The 22341-nt window shown below is 36.0% G+C and overlaps 3 protein-coding genes across 4 annotated transcripts; 2 read left to right on the plus strand and 1 right to left on the minus strand.

The window, feature by feature from the left end:
* Nucleotides 1-687: 687 nt before the first annotated feature.
* Nucleotides 688-2981, plus strand: LOC127255116 (uncharacterized). 2 transcript variants are annotated; one of them, XM_051280504.1, is made up of 4 exons: nucleotides 688-1560; nucleotides 2254-2346; nucleotides 2444-2511; nucleotides 2594-2981. In XM_051280504.1, the coding sequence occupies exons 1-4, from the start codon at nucleotides 931-933 to the stop codon at nucleotides 2871-2873; spliced, it is 1071 nt and encodes a 356-aa protein (XP_051136461.1). In that variant the 5' UTR covers nucleotides 688-930; the 3' UTR covers nucleotides 2874-2981. The 2 variants fall into 2 exon arrangements, with proteins under 2 accessions (XP_051136461.1, XP_051136468.1); XM_051280511.1 differs by lacking the exon at nucleotides 2444-2511 and having other exon boundaries at nucleotides 2594-2886.
* Nucleotides 2982-4573: 1592 nt separating this feature from the next.
* LOC127251718 (uncharacterized) lies at nucleotides 4574-6317 on the plus strand. The gene is made up of 2 exons (XM_051275555.1): nucleotides 4574-5528; nucleotides 5870-6317. Exons 1-2 carry the CDS (start codon nucleotides 4673-4675, stop codon nucleotides 6208-6210), a joined length of 1197 nt encoding a protein of 398 aa, XP_051131512.1. The 5' UTR covers nucleotides 4574-4672; the 3' UTR covers nucleotides 6211-6317.
* A 1776-nt stretch (nucleotides 6318-8093) lies between these two features.
* Nucleotides 8094-17421, minus strand: LOC127256077 (SNF2 domain-containing protein CLASSY 3-like). Its single transcript, XM_051281911.1, has 17 exons — nucleotides 17099-17421; nucleotides 16918-16971; nucleotides 15399-15590; nucleotides 14097-15245; nucleotides 13809-13961; nucleotides 11668-13600; nucleotides 11433-11490; nucleotides 11206-11336; nucleotides 10393-10459; nucleotides 10138-10290; nucleotides 9966-10023; nucleotides 9739-9869; nucleotides 9450-9546; nucleotides 9223-9336; nucleotides 8916-8982; nucleotides 8661-8801; nucleotides 8094-8431 (listed from the first exon to the last, which is right to left on the minus strand). Exons 3-6 carry the CDS (start codon nucleotides 15576-15578, stop codon nucleotides 11690-11692), a joined length of 3393 nt encoding a protein of 1130 aa, XP_051137868.1. The 5' UTR covers nucleotides 15579-15590; nucleotides 16918-16971; nucleotides 17099-17421; the 3' UTR covers nucleotides 8094-8431; nucleotides 8661-8801; nucleotides 8916-8982; nucleotides 9223-9336; nucleotides 9450-9546; nucleotides 9739-9869; nucleotides 9966-10023; nucleotides 10138-10290; nucleotides 10393-10459; nucleotides 11206-11336; nucleotides 11433-11490; nucleotides 11668-11689.
* Between the last annotated feature and the right edge of the window lie 4920 nt (nucleotides 17422-22341).

Genomic DNA, 22341 nt, shown 5'->3' on the forward strand with positions numbered 1-22341 from the left:
ATGAATAAACAATTTTGGTATTATAATTAATAATTAAAAACAACCTACAATCAATCCGACCTGGGAATGCATCGGCGCGAAGACAAATCCAAGGTACACAACGATAAGATGACGACGGCTAATAGTAGATGTGCCACAATGAAGAGGATGATAATATTTCGAGAAAATTACATTGGTTAAGTAAAGACTAAATTGTATAACATAGAATCTTTTGTAAAAATAATAAAAAAATATACATGTAACATTATTTGGTTGAACACTGTAAGCCTCCGGACTGAGTACCTGGTGCTATATATATATATATAAGACAATTACAGTGCTGAACAGTATACCGTTGTTTAACATACAATATACTATATTACTACAAATAATACATCATATATATTATTATTATAATAAAAACAATATATATTTCTATTTCATACAATTGTGCTATTTGAGACAAAAACATCTGTATATATTTTAATTCGTACTAATTTTTTTAAATCAGCAGCGTAACCTTTTTATATATATATAATAAATATGTACATAGTGGGAGATAAGATGGAAATCCTCCCAAATATATAGAGCATATCACGTCGTGTAAGGGCATCAACTAGTAAAATAAATAAATAAATAAATAAATATTAATATATATATGAATGAAGGCAGGCACGCAGGCATTTGCGAAAGTGACGCTTGAAAAATTCCCTAAAACAAACCATCCATCCATCCATCCATTAACTTTTACTTTCCTCTCCATAATCCTCCCAACAAACAATCAAACAAACAAACAAATTTATTTTCCCACACAATCAAATCCACCAGATCCAATTCCTTCTTTTCTTTCTGCAAAACCAATCGACAAAAAAAAAAAAAAAAAAAAAAAATCGATATGTTCATACACACATATATCAAATAACGTTATACATATATATATATATATCTCCAATGGCTCGATGCCTGAGCTTCACGGGATCGGCCGACTTCCTCTACCGGAGCTTCTTCTCCTACTCGGGTCTCCGGTCGGTGAAGACCGACTTCCGCGACGGCACCGTCATGCACTGCTGGGTCCCCAAGACCCACAAATACATCAAGCCCAACCTCGTCCTCGTCCACGGCTTCGGCGCCAACGCCATGTGGCAATACGGCGACCTCCTCCGCCACCTCATGCCGCGCTTCAACATTTACGTCCCCGACCTCCTCTTCTTCGGCGAGTCCACCACCAAGCGCCCCGAGCGCACCGAGGCCTTCCAGGCGCAGTGCGTCATGCGCCTCATGGTCTCGCACGGGGTGCACCGCATGAGCATCGTCGGGATCAGCTACGGCGGTTTTGTCACGTACAGCATGGCCGCGCAGTACCCCGAGGCTGTGCAGAAGGTCGTGCTCTGCTGCACCGGGGTGTGCCTCGAGGAGAAGGACATGCGCGACGGCCTCTTTGAGGTCGCGGATCTCGACGAGGTTGCTAGCATTCTCATGCCGCAGACGCCCGATAAGCTCCGGGAATTGATTCAGTTCGCCTTTGCCAGGCCTGCCGTCGTTAAAGGCCTCCCGGCTTACTTCCTCTCCGATTACATTCAGGTCGGATTGCCTGGAAATATATATTATTTTTTCTTATAAAATATGGGATTTTTTTCATTTTGGATATTTAAATAGTTATATATGAAAATTTGGCTTTTATACAAGTTTGAATCACTAGCTATCGATCGGTAGGTTATAATAATTGTTGAATATATCCCGCGTTAAAATTTATGCTAGACTTTCTTGGTTTATAAAAGTGAAAGGCTACTGTTGAAACCCCGGAATTCTTCTTATATGTTGAGTTTCTATATAGTTTTTGAGATTTTATTCGACTTTATGTATAAAGTAATTGTATGTATAATGAGATATTTATAATTTATGTAAAAAATAAAAGGCATTTTGGTATTTATGTATAATTATTATTATTATTATTTTTTTTAAATAAGAAATTGAAACTTTCAAATGAAACAAAAGAAAATAGTTAAAAACTAAAAAATGTACTTTGAATCGAGACGAATTAAATATTTTTTACTTACAAAATAAAACATTAAACATTATTTAGATAAGAAACGTAAACCTCCAAACCCAATTCAGTATGTAATTGTTTTTCTTCTTCTTTTTTTTAAAACTTATAACATTTATAAAGTAAATTAAAGGACCGAAAAGAAAATAATTACATAATTTTGACGGATAATTTTTTATTTTTGTGTATTATACGAAATAACGATAACAGAGTATAAATGAAAAAACCAGGTGTTCTGTATGGATCATTTGAAGCAAAAGAAGGAGCTAATTCAAGCTCTAATCAACGACAGGCAGTGTTCTAAAATTCCAAAGATCGAACAGGTTTGCAAACTCTTCATCTTCATTTTCATTTTCATTTCATTTATTTAATTTTTCATTACGATCGAATACTATACAAACGGCTGGTAACGGCGAACAGCCCACGCTAATCATTTGGGGAGAGATGGACAGAATATTCCCGTTGCCGTTGGCGCATAGGCTCAAAACGTAATGACATAAAATTTCCAAACGACGTATCTAAATTCTTACATTGGTTCCTTCCTTATATTTGATATTTCTATTAAAAAAGGCACATCGGCGACAAGGCGGATTTGGTAGTGATAAAGAATGCAGGGCATGCTGTGAACGTCGAAAAGCCAAAAGATTTCGCCAAACATTTGAAGTCGTTTCTTATAGAATCGGAAAACCTGTCTCATCGACCAAGGACATTGTCGCTACTTCCTTATATATATTGCAACTACACTAATAATGACGATGATGAATATGTCGTCGACGACGATAATCAGGATTCATCCCACAAATTTAAATCTGAACAAAATGTTAGTAATAATGTAAAGCAAGTAAACTAGGTTTAATTTTTCTATGATGTATAATTGTATGTGTATGTACGGTTAATCTCAGCTGTCGGATTATGTTATGTAACAAATTGATATGTAATATAAGAATTTCGGGACTGGGTTCAATTGCTGGCATATTAATACTACTTCCGTCCACCGTCATTTGGCGTCATTATTTTTAACATTAAAAATATATTTATATTTATATTTATATAATTTTTTGTATAAATGCCATTACATGAGTATTATAAGGCACTAATACAAATATTTTTGTCGTTTTTTCTTAGGGTGTGTTTGTTTGGGGGATTTAATAAGATTTCTACTATTCATCCAATTTTTTTCCCCCAAAAACATCAAATCAAACACCTATTTTTCATTTTTTATATTATACTAAAAATCAATTTTACATTCAAAACATCACATCAACACCTATTTATATCACATCATACAACTATTTAAATTCAAAATTTTTACTATTCAAATCCCAACTCAAAATCCAAACCCCCAAACAAACACACCCTACTACGTTTTGATATAATAATTAATATTCAAAAATTAATATGCAAAAAGTAAACGGATAGATTGGTGGTGGACGGAGGTAATATATTTTTATATTTAAGAATTAAATGTAATCTCAAATTCAAAATCATGAAAGTAAAGATATTTAATCGAATTCGGAAGTAAAACCTAGTTGAATTAAGTACTCAAATACGTGAAGGAATTATAATAAGTGGTTTGAATTATTTCTTCACATCTTTGAGGATTGTAGTTCAATCTTAAAGCACATTGGTTTGCAGACGGAGAAAATATAATTTTAAAATTAATTGTTAAATATTAGTGACAAAAATATTAACGAAGAGGTGTATGTGAGTCTATCCTCACCGCTAAACCATCTCTTACATAATTATTTGAAGTTATGATTTAGTTTACGGGCTTTAGTCGACTTAATCTAATTTACATGGTTTTAATTTTTTTTTTAATTTTTTTATTATAGTATATATTTTTAACTATAACAATGCAATTATGTACGTTTTGAAAAATTACAATTTCTTTTTCTAAACTTACATAATAGACCCCAAGTTTGTTTGTTCTTTAGTATTTTGATGAGATTTTTTTTAGGTGAAATATAAAATTTTTTATAATTAATATAAAAAATAATATTTTATATTCAAATTTTATTTTATTTTTTTAAAGATTATCATGTATATATATATATTATATTGGAATCATACTAAAAAAAAAAAATAGTTGGATAAACAAACTCTCTGTTTATTATAAATACTAAAAATTTTGAAGAGTTAGAAGAAAGAGTTGAAAAATAAATATTTGACATATATTGTAAGAAAAAAAATGATACGTCCGGTACTATTTGTTTTTTTACATGAAGATTACATTTGTTTAATATATTGAAAGTTGTAATAATATTAATTATATTAAATAGACAGCACAATTAATAAATTAAAAATGATACTTGTGTTTTATTTTGGGACGGACAAAATAGAAAAATGATATTTTTTTTATGGAATTGAGAGAGTATTAAAACAAATAATTTGATTAATAGTATCAAAGCTTTAAAAAAAAATCTATATAAAGAGCTTGTTTTGTTTAAATTTTTTTTTAACAATATAAAATATAAAAACTGAAAAAACAAAAAAACAAAAATTAAAGAGTCCTACATATTTTGGTATTTTCAGTGGTACTGGTAGCTACTGAAACTTCCACGTTTTTGGATTATTAAGCGATAAGCAAATAAGAAAGAACCCTAATTTTTCTGGGCCATTCATCGCCAGATAATTACAGCAAGCACCAAAATGGGTGCTGCAACTCACTGTACGGAAACCATGGAGAATTCCCCTACCGCCATAGCTCCTCTGCTGCTGAGAAATCTGCTGACCACAATTTTCGTACACGCCGATCGCCCCATGCTCTACTTGTCCCAACACTACAAGCTTCTTAATCTCCTTCGCCGTGTAATTCAGTCCACTTTCCTCTTCTTCCTCAGCCTTCTCCCTTCCTTCCTCTCTGCGCTTACGCCTTCCGACGCCGCCGCCAACTACCCTCTCAATCCCACTAACGACGAGCCACCGCCTGCCGCCCGCCGCAGCAGCGGCGGCGGCGGCTCCGGCGTCTCCCGGGCACTCTACCAGCTGCTGCTGATAATGAACGATGTTCCGGTGAGCTCAAGAAAATACGAAGTGGTGAGGTCGTTGGCCGAGAAGCTTATGGACGAGAACATCTCCGATGGCCGCGAAGCCTTGAGAGAAGTCAATCGGGTGGTGCTGTCGGCGGCGTTCTCGAGGACTTTGAGCAGGCTTGAATTGGCGGCGGTGGAGAAGGGGCGGAGAGGGGGCGGCGGAGAGACGGTGGCCGCGGCGCAGGGGGTGCGGGAGGGCGAGTCTTTTATTTACGATATGGCGAGCCTTTTATTTAAGGGGATTGGGTATTTTGGGCGCGCTGCGTGGCGATATGCCGTGAATGGCGTAGAGTCTGAGACGTCGGGGAGCTCGGCTGAGAAAATGGCGGCTGAGGTGCTTTGGCTTGCTCAGAAGATGGCGGCGTCCGGCTGCGCTGAAGAGGCAGTTTATAAGTGGGCTTCGGCTTCTAATTTGGCTTCCGTCGCCTTGTCGGCGGAGCCGCGGCTTCAGGGATCCTTGGTTAAAGCCACAGGTAAATTGGATACTATGGGCTTTGTTTACTTTGTATTTATGTGTCTTTTGTGTTTATGTTCCTTAAATAGTTTTGTTAAAAGAGAATATTTTATTACTAAAAAAATGTCAAAGTAAACCAGAATTCCAAGTCTAATTAGAAAGAGTTTGTTATTAAGCTTCTGTCGGTAGCTATAATTTTATAGATAATCAAATTTACTATCTAAATTGTTAATTTTATTCTTTGATTGAAAGCTTAATTTTATTGAATTTATCTTTTAGCTGTCTGAGATAAAGTTTCAAGTCATTTCTTGCTTGTACAAGTTTGATGCTTTCGAAATTAATGCATTCCTTTGGAAACAGCATTCTTGATAAAAGAAACAAAAGGAATAGGCGGAGAAGAAGGTGAAGATGCGACAACGAGAAAATTGAAGATGAAAATAATGACTTCATGGCTGCCACTGTTGTGCTGCGCCAACAACGGGACTGATGCGCCGATCCTAAGCATGCGGGAAAGGTTGGAAGTCGAAAAGATATTGGAAGAGTTGATCGCAACATTAGAGGCAGAGGAGCAAGAATGGGTGCTGTCGAATTGGCTCCACCACTACACACATTGCCCGGCTTCTGACTGGCCGAATCTCCGGTCTTGCTACACCCAATGGTACACTGCCTCCCGCCGAAGTTTTGTTGCTTCTACACTGTGAATATAAATACATACACATACGTATACCATTTTCTGTGTAATGATAATACATTGAACTTCAAATATAATAGACAATCCTATACTAGCAAGAGCACATGTTCTAGTCAAGATATGTATGTATATATATATATATATTTGTTCATATTCGATCCTTCCATCCCTCACTTGAGTTCTTGTTCCTTCTCCTATGGTTCTTCAAACATGGCCAATTCTTGCATCATCATGTGGATTCGAGGGTGCGCATTGTTACCACTTGATCGGAAAGCTCATTTCGATCTGGTTATGAAATTCATATTCTGGCGTTAATACCTCTGAATTCTAGGACCAATTGAGTCTTACGGTGCTCATTAACTTTTGTAGTTCCCTTAAATTCATTTCCAAGTGGGAAATCTTCATCTCTTGTCTGTCTGGTGGACTACACAATTTGTGAGGGAATATTTTCCCTTGCAAAACCTGTAAATTTCCTTGTAAAACTGGTTGGTGAGGGAATTGAAGTCCTCACAACGCGAGATTTCATAATTTGTGAGGAAATCAATCCCTTACTAAGACAAGAAATTTTATAATTTAAATAAGAATATGTAAGCTGGGGAAGAGGAAAGGTTTTTTTTTTTTTTTTTTTTTTTTTTTTTTTTTTTTTCGATTTTGGAGGAGAGTCATCTCGTTTCGACTTTGGTGGAGAGTCATGTCATTTTCAATTCCGGTGGAGTCATGTCGTTTTTGGTTCCGGTGGAATCATATTGTTTTCGATTCTGGTGGAGATATATAAATATTTGTGTGAAATATGACAAAATTCCCATGTTTAACTCATAACTTTGTAATGATATATAATTTTTTTTTTGTCTATCCAACATCGACACATCGTTTAAGCATTCATACATATTTTTGAGCCAATTTTAAAAATTACTATTATTTTTATTTTGGGCTTATATATTATTCTCTTTAGTAGTTCCGACTCTATAAATACCTTATTTACATTTTACAATAATTTTTCCTTAGATTGATAATGAAGTTCTCGATCCTTGAAATTGGTTTATTCTTTTGTTCGGCTATCTCTAATTGTGTATAGACTCGTGATCCTTCCCCATGCACAGCCACATGCGTTCACATATCTACTCCAAAAAACGTGATTGTGGAATAAGGAAATCTTGTTTTTTGTCATTTTCCCAACACCTCTTTTAATTTCTACATAATCTTTTGTAGAAGAAACTTCATTGACATACTCAAGCTGCTTCTTCAAGAAAAAAAAAAAAGACTGTTTTTGCAGGGGAAAAAAAAATCTCACGCAAAGAACTCAAATTCGGTCGCAGACTGGCTATGGATAAATTTGCTCCGAAGAAAATATGTAGTGAGGACATTTGCGATGGACGAAATCACAAGTCAAATTTGGTCGAGATTAGCGAGGGATTTAACTTCATCATAACAGTAACAATGAATGAACTTCATGAAGCTATCTACTCCATTATCCATTTACAACAATCACACACCAAAACTAATCAAGTTCTAACAATGTATAAACATGGATATCCAAAGAAACATGCATCTTAACCCATTATAATCAAAATCATTCTTGTCATATTTAACTTCATCATAACAGTCATAATCAACCCAAACAAATGACTGGACAGCCAGACAAGCCACAAGAAATCAATATAGCTCTTACACAAATTTGTTATTGTTAGCCCCAAATTCGTTCAAAAACCAAGAAGCGACCAATTAACAGCACCACAAAAAGCTAACAACAAATAAATACAGCACCAACATACTCCCAAATAGATTTTGCTACAGACAGTTTATGAACCGATCAAATAACACAACGCACAATCTGCAAGCTCAAAAATAAAACACATGAAATTGATAACCCAGTTCGGTCATAAAAGACCTACATCTGGAGGGTTCCAACCCAGGCATGACTTCACTAAATTGAAAACAAGTTAAACTTTCACAAGCTGTGTTCATCTCCCTCAAGAATTGCTATCTGCAAATCATTTCTATGCAACACCATTCAACAAGATTATCTAACCAACTAAATTCCATCAGAATCTATCTTCTCAACAAATTACTATAAATCAGTATGTTGTTACAACATATTGTCTTTTTCTCTCCATGGAGGGACCAACCATATCTTTAATATGGGCCTGGAAAAATAAAAAATAAATCGCATTTGGGCCTTCTTGGATTTTGGACTTGGACTCTGGAATCCAATCAGCCGCCGCACTTTCCTGCTACATAGATTTAGAAATATCAAACCAGCCATTAGTTAAAAAATAAAATAAGAAACCAATATGAACTACAATCCACCGTATTTTATTTCTTCTGTGGAAAAAAAAATGAAAAAATTCGAAACTTCTTTCGGAAACAATATAACCCATCACATAAATAATATATTGTGTGAAAGGGAGTGAGAGTGGAAGCATGTATGTAGAAAAATAGAAGTATTGTACTTGTACTTACTACATATTAAGGAGAGGAGTCCTTGTTTTGTTAATGTTGAAAAATTGGGATATCATCCTTAGGCTTTGTGTCAACAAACAAGATGGGACTGCTGCTTTCTTGGCTGCTCTTAGTCCACCATCTTTATGAAAATAGCCATGCCTGTCGGACAGTCCATCCAAGAAAATATTCAGCGACGGAGGGGGAAGGGAATAGCTTCAGAAAACATTAGTATTCATTTCTACTCAAGGAAAACAAACAGCTAAACAGACACACCTTCGGTTGCCAGCAACTTTCCCTGCTTTATTGCAACGATCACTGTCTTTTCAGCCGCAGCACTTTCCTGGTACACAGATTTAACAATATCAAACCAGCCATCCGTCGAAAAAAAAAATTTTAAAACTCATAAGAAACTTATATGAACTACAATCCACCAGTTTTTGTTTCTGCCGTGGAAAAAATAAAAAAATTCAAAACTTATTGCGGAAACAATATAACCCATTACAAAAATAATATATAGTGCGAGAGAGAGAGTGAGAGGGAGCATGTATATTGAAAAACAGAAGTATTGTATTGTACTTACTACATATTGAGGAGAGGAGTCCTTGTTTTGTTAATATACTTAGCCTTTGTGCCCACAAACAAGGCGGGACTGGTGCTTTCTTGGCTGCTCTCGCCCACAGTCTTCATGAAATAACTATGCTTGTACATCCAAGAAAATATTCAGCGACAGAGGAGGAAGGGGATAGCTTCAAGAAAACATTAGTGTTCACTTCTATTTTAGGATAAAAAACAGAGAAAGAGACAGACCGTCGGGTGTCTGCAGTTAGCTCTAGATGAGAGGCAGTTGCCAGCAAGTTTCTCTGCTTTATCACAAGGATCACTATCCTTCAGCCGCAACACTTTCCTGGTACACAAATTTAGCAATATCAGACCAACCATCCGTCAAAACACAAAATTTTAAAATTCATAAGAAACCTATATGAACTACAATCCACCAAATTTTGTTTCTGCCATGGAAAAAATAATATATAGTGCGAGAGAAAGCGAGTGAGGGAGCATGTATGAAGAAAAATAGAAGTATTGTACTTGTACTTACTGCATATTGAGGAGAGGAGTCCTTGTTTTGTTAATGTTAAAACATTGGGATATCATCATTAGGCTTTGTGTCCACAAACAAAATGGACTGCCAGCTGTCTTGGCTGCTCTTGTTTCACGAAATAACTATGCCTGTTCGACAGTCCATCCAAGAAAAAATTCAGAGACAGAAGAGGAAAGGAATAGCTCACTTCAACTGAAGGATAAGAAACAGAGAAAGAGACAGACTATCGGGTGCCTGCAGTAAGTTCCCATGAGGATTCTTTGCTTTATCGCAACGATTCAGCTGCAGCATTCATAAGAAAAACAAAATTTTAAAATTCATAAGAAAATAAACAAAAAATAAATTCCAAGCTTCTTTCACATTCGATTTCTTCATGCAAATTGTACTTGTACTTACTACATATTGACGAGAGGAGTCCTTGTTTTGTTTATGTTGTAAGATTGGGATATCATCCTTAGGCTTTGTGTCAACAAACAAGATGGGACTGCTGCTTTCTTGGCTGCTCTCAGTCCACCATCTTTATGAAAATACCCATGCCTGTCGGACAGTCTATCCAAGAAAATATTCAGCGACGGAGGGGGAAGGGAATAGCTTCAGAAAACATTAGTATTCATTTCTACTTAAGGAAAACAAACAGCTAAACAGACACACCTTCGGTTGCCAACAACTTTCCTTACTTTATCGCAACTATCACTATCTTTTCAGCCGCAACACTTTCCTGGTACACGGATTTAACAATATTAAACCAGCCATCCGTCGAAAAGCAAAATTTTAAAACTCATAAGAAACTTATATGAACTACAATCCACCATTTTTTGTTTCTGCTGTGGAAAAAATAAAAAAAATCAAAACTTCTTTCGGAAACAATATAACCCATTACAAAAATAATACATAGTGCGAGAGAGAGAGTGAGAGGGAGCATGTATATTGAAAAACAGAAGTATTGTATTGTACTTACTACATATTGAGGAGAGGAGTCCTTGTTTTGTTAATAGACTTAGCTTTTGTGCCCACAAACAAGACGGGACTGGTGGTTTCTTGGCTGCTCTCGCCCACAGTCTTCATGAAATAACTATGCTTGTACATCCAAGAAAATATTCAAGGGGATAGCTTCAAGAAATCATTAATCATTAGTGTTCACTTCTATTTTAGGATAAAAAACAGAGAAAGAGACAGACCGTCGGGTGTCTGCAGTTAGCTCTAGACGAGAGGCGGTTGCCAGCAAGTTTCTCTGCTTTATCACAAAGATCACTATCCTTCCGCAGCACTTTCCTGGTACACAGATTTAGCAATATCAGACCAACCATCTGTCAAAGCACAAAATTTTAAAATTCATAAGAAACCTATATGAACTACAATCCACAATTTTTTGTTTCTGCCATGGAAAAAATAATATATAGTGCGAGAGAGAGTGAGAGAGGGAGCATGTATGAAGAAAAATAGAAGTATTGTACTTGTACTTACTACATATTGAGGAGAGGAGTCCTTGTTTTGTTAATGTTGAAACATTGGGATATCATCATTAGGCTTTGTGTCCACAAACAAAATGGACAGCCAGCTGTCTTGGCTGCTCTTGTTTCACGAAATAACTATGCCTGTTCGACAATCCATCCAAGAAAAAATTCAGAGACAAAAGAGGAAAGAAATAGCTCACTTCGACTGAAGGATAAAAAACAGAGAAAGAGACAGACTATCGGGTGCCTGCAGTCAGTTCCTATGAGGATTCTCTGCTTTATCGCAACGATTCAGCTGCAACATTCATAAGAAAAACAAAATTTTAAAATTCATAAGAAAATAAACAAAAAATAAATTCCAAGCTTCTTTCACATTCTATTTCTTCCAGCAAATTAACCAAACAATTCACAAGCATAAATGAATCAATCAACTCAATTTGTTTCTTTAAAAACAATTTCGCTCAAGGCGTACCTTAATACTTCCGGGAGCATAATCAACCTCTGAGGCCTAAGGATTGGATCAAGTCTGTGGTTTTTGGCTGGTGGATGATCTTTTCAAACATGTCTTTTGTCATTCCGTGCTTGACCATCGCCTCAAGAATCTTGTCCTCAATCTCCGCCATCGGCTGCTTTGAGATATCTTGCTCATTTGAAGAAGAGCAAAACACTAATTCAGATAGCCGCTCTTTCTCAGCTTGCCGGCAATATTTGTCCGCCTCAGTTGTGGCAGCAGTCATAAGATGGTAGGTATGGACAAACCTATTTTGCCCAATCCTATAAGCTCGACAGATTGCCTGCTGCTGGACAGAAGGATTCCAGAGAACGTCCAGCAGAATGACCCTGGAAGCCCCAACCAGACTAATGCCCTCCGAGCAGCACTTCGTCGATGCCAGCATGATCATGGAATCATTTTCTGGATCGTTGAATGCGTTGATCACATTCTGCCGTTGCTTCTTCTCTAGCTTTCCTTCCAGCCTCAGAATTTCCTTCCCCGCATTCCACTGGAAGGTCGCGGTCAGATGCTCTTCGATCAGGTCCAAGGGGGGAATGTACTGGCTGAAGATGAGCACTTTTTCCTTCAGCGTCATACTGAGGCGGACAAACTCGACGATGAATTTCGTTTTGACTCCTTCGCTGGAATTGAGCTTGGATGCCTCGGCTGCTTGCATATCAATTCCATCATTTGGCACTTGCGACTTGCATCGTTGGATAAGGTAGGGATGAACAGATACCAAAGAAAATACAAAATCTGAACTCTTAATTGTTTTCCTTAATCGTTCCCCTTCCAACAAGTCGATCAGATTCTTCTGCAATCCAGTCGATTTCAAGAGGACCACACAGTCTCTTAATCCGGGAAGACTCTTTTGCAGGATAGAGCCTTTGTGCACATGCACAAACGGCGACATTGAGACTTTAAGTCTCTCCACTGCACGGTTGATGGATTCCGGAAGCAAAGCAGGCCTAGATCTCCGGCGGTTCCTATCTGAATGCAGAATCTCAGTGAATGTCGGGTCCTGCATAGCTGCTTCTGCCACTGTAGGCCTTACGATCTTCAGTGAGTTGAACAGCTCTCTGAAGTTGTTCTGGAAGAGCGTCCCAGACAATATAACACGCTTTTCAGTCTTGAGCTGAACCAGTGAAGTCCAAATTTTACTCCGGCGGTTGCGAGGAGTATGGCCTTCGTCAAGAATCACCAGGCCAGGCATCTCAAGAAGTATCGATCTCAAAACTTCGAAGTTCTTTTCAACACCCGACCTCTGCCCCTCTTCGCCTGCATCTGCTTCCTCGTTTTTCTGCGCCGTCAGCTTCTCAAACAGACTGTAGCTAATCCCCAAAAGGCCTCCCCCTCTCTTCCATGAATATATCTTTACCATCCGGATTGCCTCCATGTCCCTGCATCTGATACTCGTTCCTTGAAAGAGATGATCGGCCGCCGCCATCTCGTCACCGATAATTGTCAAATTGTTCAGGTTGTGGAAATTAAACCCGGAATTCCACTTCCTGAACTCCCCTTCCCAGTTCTGAAGCAATCCAGCCGGGGCGATGATCATCGGCAGACAGTTTGGATACATCTTTAGATATGTCTCGAGGAATACGATCATGAGACGTGTCTTTCCTGTCCCTGGGGCATGAGAAATGATGCATCCGCCCACTCCAGCTAGATTTGAGTTCTTTAAGTCAGCAATATCGGTACTGCCTGCCAAGTTCCTCCAGAGGAACTCAAATCCTTCTTGCTGGTGTTCGTACATACTTTCCCGCACACCAGCCTTGATGCTCCACACTGAGCCGCTAGTCCAGCTGCTTATGTCCGCTGCATCAGCTTCTGGGAGATTAACGGCGCTAAGATCCAGAGCCTTCCCTTTCTCCTGCTTCTTCTTTCCGGAAGCATTACGACCTTTGATCGCCTGCGAAAGGAAGAAGAAGAAGTGGTATAAATAAGGGTAGCCGCACAAATTTTAAATCAACCTAAGATTGCACTGACCTACATTCAGATAACAGATTAATATAGAATTAGGGAGGATGGATAAATTAAAAGGAACAATTTTGATGTTCCCAATAGTTGGATGGTTTTCTGATTTCAGTTATTTAAAGAAGAAATTGATATATACTTACCCACGGAGGAATTACATCCTTCGGTTGAATCGCCACATGCTGACAGCAGATACAAAACCATCCTCGATCATCTTCTAATACCAGTTCATGTAGCCCTCGAGCACATCTGCGCTCCTGACTCTCTTCCTCCTCCTCATCGTCTACTCCAACAACCTGCAGGCCATGAATTGATCATTAATTATCATATCGCATTCTGAATAATTATAATAAAAGTGCCGATTTAGTTCTCAATCCATGTCAAATCAGTTCATGTCTATTCTACACAAGTGCTGGAAGTGATTTACTTACCTCACGGCGGGCAGTCGTTCCAATTTCCTCAACAGCACAGCTAAAGTTGAACTCTTCAAACAAGACGTCCAACTCCTTCTCCCACTCAGCTGGCCTCTGTTCCTTTTCTGTTAGCGGGGCGACATCTTCCTCAAACCGAAACTTCTTGGGAAGAGGAGGGTAGTATTCAGCTCCATCTGCCACTCCAGTTCCTTCACCGGCATGCATTGTTCGAGACGGTTGTCCGAGAATAGATTCCTTTAGGATCTTGGAGATGTCAAATCTTTTAGGCTTAAGCTTCTTCGCTTTAGCCCCCGTCATAAACTTTGTCATCTCCTTAAGCCAATACGGCATATCCTCTCCATCACCGCCACTTTTGCAAATCCGTGTAGCTTTCGGGGGCTGGGCATTTGAGGCTGAGACTAGGTGCGCCCCTTCCTTGACTGTTCTTCGGTCATCATCATTGCCACCCTCCCTCTCCAATCTCTGTTCTTTGCCCTCACAGATTCCCGAGATCCTCCTCTGCTTTGTCTTCCTCTCAGGAGCATTCACTGCCACCTTTCTTTTTGGCATTCGATTGCAGCGCTGCCCTGAAGACTTTGCTGCCGTGCTGTCCCTTGCTGTTTCAGTTCCTTTCTGATTCTTCATTTTTTGCCTCCTCGTCAGAGTGAAGTCTTCATCATCCATCGAGCTCCGAATTTCATCGCCAGACAAGTCACTCAACTCATAGGACTGGCATTTATTGGTCCTACTCAGAGATCGAATACGACCTGCAATGCCAGCACAGTTGTCACTCGCTATCCGAATACCATCATCGTCATTTCCTCGGCAGACAGTATCCCGCAAATCCCCATTAGAATCGGCAACTTCTTCGTTCTTTTCTGCGGGAGCGATCAACCGTGAGGGAGTGTCGGCACTGTCCCCATTGGAGTGGCCCTCTAGTTCAGGGACTGTCAATTCAAGGCCAAATAATCGAGCATAAATATCTGCTCGACTCCTCAGATGCTCCATAGAGGACAGGTCATGGTTCCCATTGGTGTGGCCGTCTAGTTCAGGGCCGAATAATTGAGCATAAATATTTGCTCTATTCCTCGGATGATCCGTAGGGGACAGGTCATGGCTCCCGTCGGTGCACCCTTCAGTTTGAGCTTTTTGAAGCTCTTCATCAACCTGCAGACCATGAAAGTTCAATTTCAGTATCGAATGAAAGATTAGGATTGCATATTTAGTGAAGATATTATTCATAAAGGCATTCAATATCTAATTATGGGAACTAATTGAAACATTGAACTTATTTTTTGAACTTTCTTAATCTATTGGCACCTTATCGTCAAAAGAAACTCGTCTGTCGACACGTCTTTGTACTCTTATCTCTGGAGTGATTTCCGACGGAGGAACTCCGTCAATTCTCAATGACCGAGCCGTTTCCCCATCTCTCATCACAATGGCTCCATCATCCATCCTCGTCATTGACGGAGATGGCAATTCCTTTCTCTTATTCATTGATTTATGATTCTGCAACATAACAATAACAATGAGGTATAGATGGTTAAACATAATAAAATGATTCAAAAAAATAAATATATAAATAAATTGAAAAGAAAAATACCAACCATCTTACTACAAGTCATACATGTCACTATGATTCATAGTTACAAGATAAGCCAAAATATAACGATACATAATAAAAATTCACCCTAAACCCATCACAAAGAAAATGCTTCATTAACACTATATTAAGAAATTGAATTTAAAAATAATTATAAAATATAAATAGGCCTTGTGTTCATCTATCAAATATGCAAGTAGTTTGCTATGTTTAACAAAATTTATAACTATATTAAATCAATATGCAAATACCAACAGCCCATCCTCTTTCAATATAAGCAAGTTCTCTCTGGAAATATAGAAACAATGTTTGGAGACAATAGACTATTAATAAATCTCATACATAACAATGGAAAAATTTTCAAAACCACTTATGTCTTTCAATTCAAAATTAAGGTTTTTTTTCCCTTGTCTGATTTTCAGTATTTCATATTATGTGTTTTTTATTATATTCTTACATACATGACATTTACGTGAAAATTTAAGATAAAGAAGAGAATACTAGGTTACACTTTATCAAATAATATAATACTATCAACATATGTAGTATTTGATCAAACATTTGTTGGAACACTGAGTAGGTGTTGAAAAAGAAAACATGATATGAAAGTTAAGTCAATCATAACTCCAACTTACATAATAAAAATCTACTCAATGCATAGGATTAAGATCAAGGCGGTACTTATGTAGCTAGAAGTTATATTATGAAGAATAAAAAAAATTCCTAGAGTGAAATTAACAACAATGAAAAAAATAAATAAATAAATAAATAAACTTGACAACAAGCTACTTGACAAAAAAGATCCAATGTGGTATATCAATATATGATTCGATTTTATAGGAACTTTATTAAAAGTAAAGGAGTGCATTTAAATAACTAACAATAATAGACCACGTGCGACTAAAAGAGACGTTGTGATTATGTCCGGGGGATCAATAGTTATGTTGGTTGAAGGGTACAAACTAGTTTGCCAAAAGATCACATATTGAAAAATAATAATATTAAAATAAAATAATTTGCTATATAAGTATTAATGAAAGATAATAATTAAGACAGCAACATTGACAGAAATATAAGAACATTGAAAAGAAAGAGAAATTAATATATTAAGTAAAGGAAGATGATTTTTTTTTTTTTTCAAAAAAAAATAAAAATACATAAGCATTTCATTGTAACCCTAGTTTCAATTGTGGAAATCTAAGAGATTAAAGAAAGAAGATTAGATTTGTATACCTCCTTAGATTACCAAATGAAACAAGAAGAGCACGATGGATGGCGACCGAATATCTGCAAGAAATTGAGTTAGAAAACAAAGATATCATTCATTCAAATTCAGAAAAAAGTAGACGAAGCTCGAACAAGTACATCCATGACCACTTGAAAGGGAGATAGATACACATGAACATATACATACCTCTTTACTCCTGCTGCAAACTTTCCTTTGACAAATTGTTGATTTGAAGGAGGACTCCTGAAAGGTTCTTCGATGAGAACGAGAGAGGGGCTAAGACGAAGACAGTGTTTCGAATTTTGTCCAAAATATGACCAAAAAACGAAATTAGGTCGTATCAATTGAAATTGGTGGGGGTTTGATTTGGAGATCAAATATTTTGGGGGTGAAAGAAGTGTTCGTAGAGGAAGGTAAGGGTTAAGAATGGCTTTCTGTTTTCGCCTGCGGAGGAAGCTAAGGATGTTCGGATTCAGGTTCAAGTTCCTCTTCGATATCACCTATGTTTGATGGTCCTTGTCGATGAAATTTGCGTTTTTGTTTGCTTTTTCCGATCGCATGTGCCTTTGATTTGCGGACAGTAGGATTAGCAAGCCAAAGTCGATGTAGTCAAATGAAAGAGGTATGTGATGATTAGGGAAGATATTAGACACGGAATCTTCTCCGGGTGTTTTTGGTTTTGAGTTTTTTATAATTTAATTATTGTTAAAAGCCGATGAATTTTATACAGTTATATAACTTTGTTTTTATTTTTTATTTTTTATTTTTTTGTTGTGTGTGTGGTTGGGTCGATCTTTCTTGGCCAAGTTCAGTATCAAACCTATATAAGGGAGATTCCATTCCAAAAAACTATTAATCACAAAACCTATCATCAGATTTACTATTGCCAGGTTTTTAATGATTAAAACATCAACAAACACCAAGTTAGACCTACTATCTTAACACCAGTAAAGTACCTACCTAATCGAGTATAAACCACATTAGGTTCAGTTTCTTTTATCCGATTGGAACTCAAATAACTCCTTTGTTGAGTAAGGTTTTTAAAGACCACATAGTTTTTTTTTTATAATCTTCGCAATATAAGGTATGGAAAATCTTGACCTCAGAGAAGTCACATGAATTTCCCTCTCAAGAAATCAACTCACCTTTTCCCATCACACACTATGTGACACACGGAAGTTGGTTTTCTCATTGTGTTTGTGTGAATTAAGGTCTTTATTGCACTTGCAACATTGGAGATTCTTTATATATATATATATATATATATATATTCACAATGCAATTATGTTATTTGGCTTCAAACTAAGCCCAATCAAGTTGAAAGATTACACCTAATGCTAGGTTAACCTATAAAAGGAAGAGAAAAATATTGAGCCAACGAGACGCACGGAAGCAAATCAACAAGGGTGTTCTATTGCTTTCTAGATTTGTTTGATGGGTTTGTTGCTAGTCGCAAATCATGTTCTATCTCGTTCCTTCTAGATTTGTTTATTCTTGTTGTAGTATTCTTAATTATTTTGTGACTATTGGGTTGATCATTAATTTTTAGTTATATTTCATATTTAAGAAAATTGGATTGTTGGTCAACTTGGTTAGTTGTTCATTTATTTCTTAGGAACATACTATATTTAGAATATCCCTTTGATTAGTGGAACTTTTAATACTTGTGAATGTATTGTTTTATGCCAAACCCCTTAAGTCATGTCTCTATAATCTTGTAATTTACTTTTAGATTAAAGATAAGATCATCATAAATTGGTTTAGAGCTAGCCATTTTTTCTAGCTTGTCTTCATTCGCAGTTATTTCGTTTGGGCTGATTATGACTGTTTTTAGGGAGTTAAATGCAACAAGAACGATTTTTGATCATGGTGAATTAAATGCATCACATACTTTACTTCTTTAGATATCTAAGGGTTAGCTTAGGTTCCACTATTCATCATATTTGGTCTAGCCAGCAAAATACGTTGTTCATCATGCAAAACAATGAGTTTGACTCATTTTGTTTTTGTTTAACTGTCCGAATTTCGTCTAGATTCGACCACAAGGAGAAAAAAATGAAATAAATTAAGAAAGAGTGGCAAGACTTTGCAATAGTTATTCATATTGAAGTAATGGTAGGATCTTCAAAATAGTAACGTTGGCATGACTATTTCCTATCCATGGTTATTTTGCATAAAAAAAAAAATAGTGAGTTAGTCACCTTTTTTAGTTAGTATTAATTTTTTTTTCCTTTCTACTATTATGTCATCATTCTAATTCTTAGTTTCAATTTATCTAGTTTTTTATGCATCTAATAAGATTTTGATCATGACTAGCAATTCGTTCTTTTTTTAATTTTTTTTTCTCTTTTTCTTTTTTTTCTATTAATTGATCGCCTCTACATCATCGAGCATCTGCTTGGAGTTACATTTGGTTCTGCATTACGAGTTATGAAAATGAACAAACATATTGCTTTTGAAGCTCCAATCCAATGGACTCAATTAGACACTTGATCATTTATATGGTACATGTGATCTTCCCATCTACTAGTTGGCAATCATATATATATTTTTATTTTTTTTCATTAATGTGGTCAAGTAAACATTTGCTTTCAGCAGTTTCCTTTTTGTTGACCTCTTTGTGCTTAAAAAGCGTTTCTCAAAGTGGATACAAAATCTAGATGAATTTTTTAAGAATCTAATGGTTTTACCATTATGTAAAGATTGTTAGGTTTTCAGCCATTGCTCAATATGAAGGGCAATGGAGATCTTTTCTATTGATGCCCACAATTTCAGCCCATTGCAATGGTCCATCCCAAAGACTATCGCCCTCTAGGGAGGCGATCAGAGCCATTCATTTTAGGTTTAGGTGTGTTCAATCTCTCTATCCATCATGTTCCATCCTGAGTGGTTTAGGTACTTTTCGGTGATGTTTCAATTGCCTATGTTGTCAAACAAGTGTTCCACTGTGTATTTCCGAGTGTGGTGAGCCTATTGACAAGTGAAAGGTGTGTAAACTGAGAGTTCACATTGGTGAGCTTGGTGTCATCGGTTTTGTGTGAAGATTTTAGGGTTTAAGTGCCGTAGGATACATATATTCGGGTCTCATTTTTTAGGTCTTGTTCACCTTGTTATAGTGGGACAAAGAGTATGCATTACATTTGAGAAAATTTTGGCTTTGTTTTTGCATTCATTTATGCTTTATTTTTCAATTTGTTATATTTAGTTTTTCGCTTGATTTCTTGGAATATGTTCTTGGTTAATTTATGTGCTTAGCTTTTTACAAGATATGTCATGTTTTAGGTCTGAACATTTGACGGACTTAAGTCCTAATATTTTTTATCATTTTTAAAACCTTAATTACAAAATGTGTCCTTAATTGTTTTGATCAAATAGTACATAAATATGATATAATTTTATATTATTATGTACTATGAATATTTCATTAGTAGGATATCAATATTTCTTTATATTGATTGTCACATTTTAATTTTTCAAAACCACAGTTTTTGGGATTTGTAAGTAAGGGTTCTTTCATCGTAACACTTAACATGAACATCACATGATTTAAGAATTTTGGATCTAAAAAAATGAAAAAAAAAAAAGAGACAAGATATAAATGGAATAATAAAAATAATAATCAAGTATATAACATGATAAAAAGTAACCAGAGTGCATAGTTCGTAGATATTTTGCTATTTTTCATGCACAATAGAATTTGGGTTACTTATGTACCTGGAATGAGAAAAACTAATGAGTATGTCATAATTGAACCTTTACACTTTATCAAAATTTGACATAAAATAATGTTTATAGTCCATAAAATAATAAAATACTTCCAAAATGTGTAATATTCGATCAAACAATTGTCGAAACATAAAGTAGGTGTTGGAAAAAGAAAACAAGATATGAAACATAAGTCGTCATAACTATAACCTTCACAATAATTATCTACTTAATGCATAGGATTATATAACATCAATGAGATAATTATGTTGCTAAAAGTTAGATTTTTTTAACAAAAAAATTCCTAGAATGAAAGGTGGATACAGATGAACATATACATACATACATACATACCTGTCTACACTTGCTGCAAACCTTCCTTCCGCAAACTTTCGAGTTGAACGACTTCTCCTGAAAGGTGTTCTCTGTGTCAGAGCTAGAGAGTGAGAGGGAAGAAATCTAGAATAGTGTTTTCGATGATTGTCCAATAATTAACCAAACAAGAAATTGGGTCATAGCAATGCGGATTCTTCTTCAAGTGTTCTTTGGTTTTTGGGTTTATTGATAATTTTATTATTTTTGAAAGCCCATGATTTTATACAGTTAAAAAGACATTGTGTTTATTTTTTTATGTCTGTGCTTGGGCCAATATCTTTTTCACCAAAAAAGAAATATTATTTAAAATATTTGTTGTAAAAAAATTATTATGGAACTTGGCAGAAAATAAAATAATTTATAGATTTTACAATCAGTTTTTCCTTGATTAATAATAAAAAAAATTTATCCTTGAGATTGATTTATTCTATTTTTAGCAAATCTACTCCAAAAAATGATGATCACAGACAGCCCTTACTGAAACCATTTGCAAGGAAATGGGGAGTGTTCGAAAAGCCACATCATTGCTTCAAAGATTTAATTTCAGAATAAGAAAATGTTATTTTGTCATGTTCCAAACACCTCCTTTCTTCATAATAGTTTATAGAAGAAGCTTCACTGCCGTACTCAATGCACTCCTTTGGAATCATGATTTCTTTTGACTGAATATCAAATAGGCCTTAGTACATTGTGTGTTCCTAAAAGTAATGGGGCTTCTGGTCACTATGCACTGCGCTCATAACTTCGACTAGGATTGCTTCGAAGGTGCCTTTTCTGGTCAATATTTCATAAGGGGAGGACATTTGGTGGAACAAGGAAGCTTTGAGCACAGAAAACCATTATGAAATTGCATCCAGACCCAAGATATATGTATTTAGTTGCACTCGATTATAACTCGAAACTATACGCAGTGTATTCAACAATATATAAGTCGATCAGGACATTATATCATTAGTTGTGAAACTTTCTATTGTCCATGAAAATTGGTAAAATACCTATAATCTATAACTACTTGTGGTTATATATAAAATTGTTTACAAACTTCCAGTCATAGTTATAAATGATCACTATTCAAAATCTTACAAGAATATTCTTACAATTCTAATATACCTATAATCTATCCAATCACAAACGTTAATTAGTGCAAACCTAGAGCAATCTTGAATGAAGAATTGTCAGAAGAAATGAAAATTTCTGAAATTATCATACAGCTATACAATCTTGTGTATATGTATGCAATATAGTAATCTCAAACTAACAATTCGTCGGTAAATAATAAATATTCATGAGAAATCTATATGAACTATAATCCTCCATATTCTATTTTTTTCTTGGAATAAAAAATAAAA

The sequence above is a fragment of the Andrographis paniculata genome, unplaced genomic scaffold, assembly GCF_009805555.1.
Source record: "Andrographis paniculata isolate CXL003 unplaced genomic scaffold, ASM980555v1 Contig12END, whole genome shotgun sequence".
In the NCBI taxonomy this organism is placed as follows: Eukaryota; Viridiplantae; Streptophyta; class Magnoliopsida; order Lamiales; family Acanthaceae; genus Andrographis; species Andrographis paniculata.

Coding starts and splice junctions, on each gene's coding strand:
- LOC127255116 (XM_051280504.1), top strand. CDS start 931: ATGGCTCGATGCCTGAGCTTCACGGGATCGGCCGACTTCCTCTACCGG. Junction 1,561..2,253: donor TCCTCTCCGATTACATTCAG/GTCGGATTGCCT, acceptor TGAAAAAACCAG/GTGTTCTGTATGGATCATTT. Junction 2,347..2,443: donor AAATTCCAAAGATCGAACAG/GTTTGCAAACTC, acceptor AACGGCGAACAG/CCCACGCTAATCATTTGGGG.
- LOC127256077 (XM_051281911.1), bottom strand. CDS start 15,578: ATGAATAAGAGAAAGGAATTGCCATCTCCGTCAATGACGAGGATGGAT. Junction 13,962..14,096: donor GAACGACTGCCCGCCGTGAG/GTAAGTAAATCA, acceptor CATGGCCTGCAG/GTTGTTGGAGTAGACGATGA. Junction 13,601..13,808: donor AGGATGTAATTCCTCCGTGG/GTAAGTATATAT, acceptor TTCCTTTCGCAG/GCGATCAAAGGTCGTAATGC.
- LOC127251718 (XM_051275555.1), top strand. CDS start 4,673: ATGGGTGCTGCAACTCACTGTACGGAAACCATGGAGAATTCCCCTACC. Junction 5,529..5,869: donor ATCCTTGGTTAAAGCCACAG/GTAAATTGGATA, acceptor CTTTGGAAACAG/CATTCTTGATAAAAGAAACA.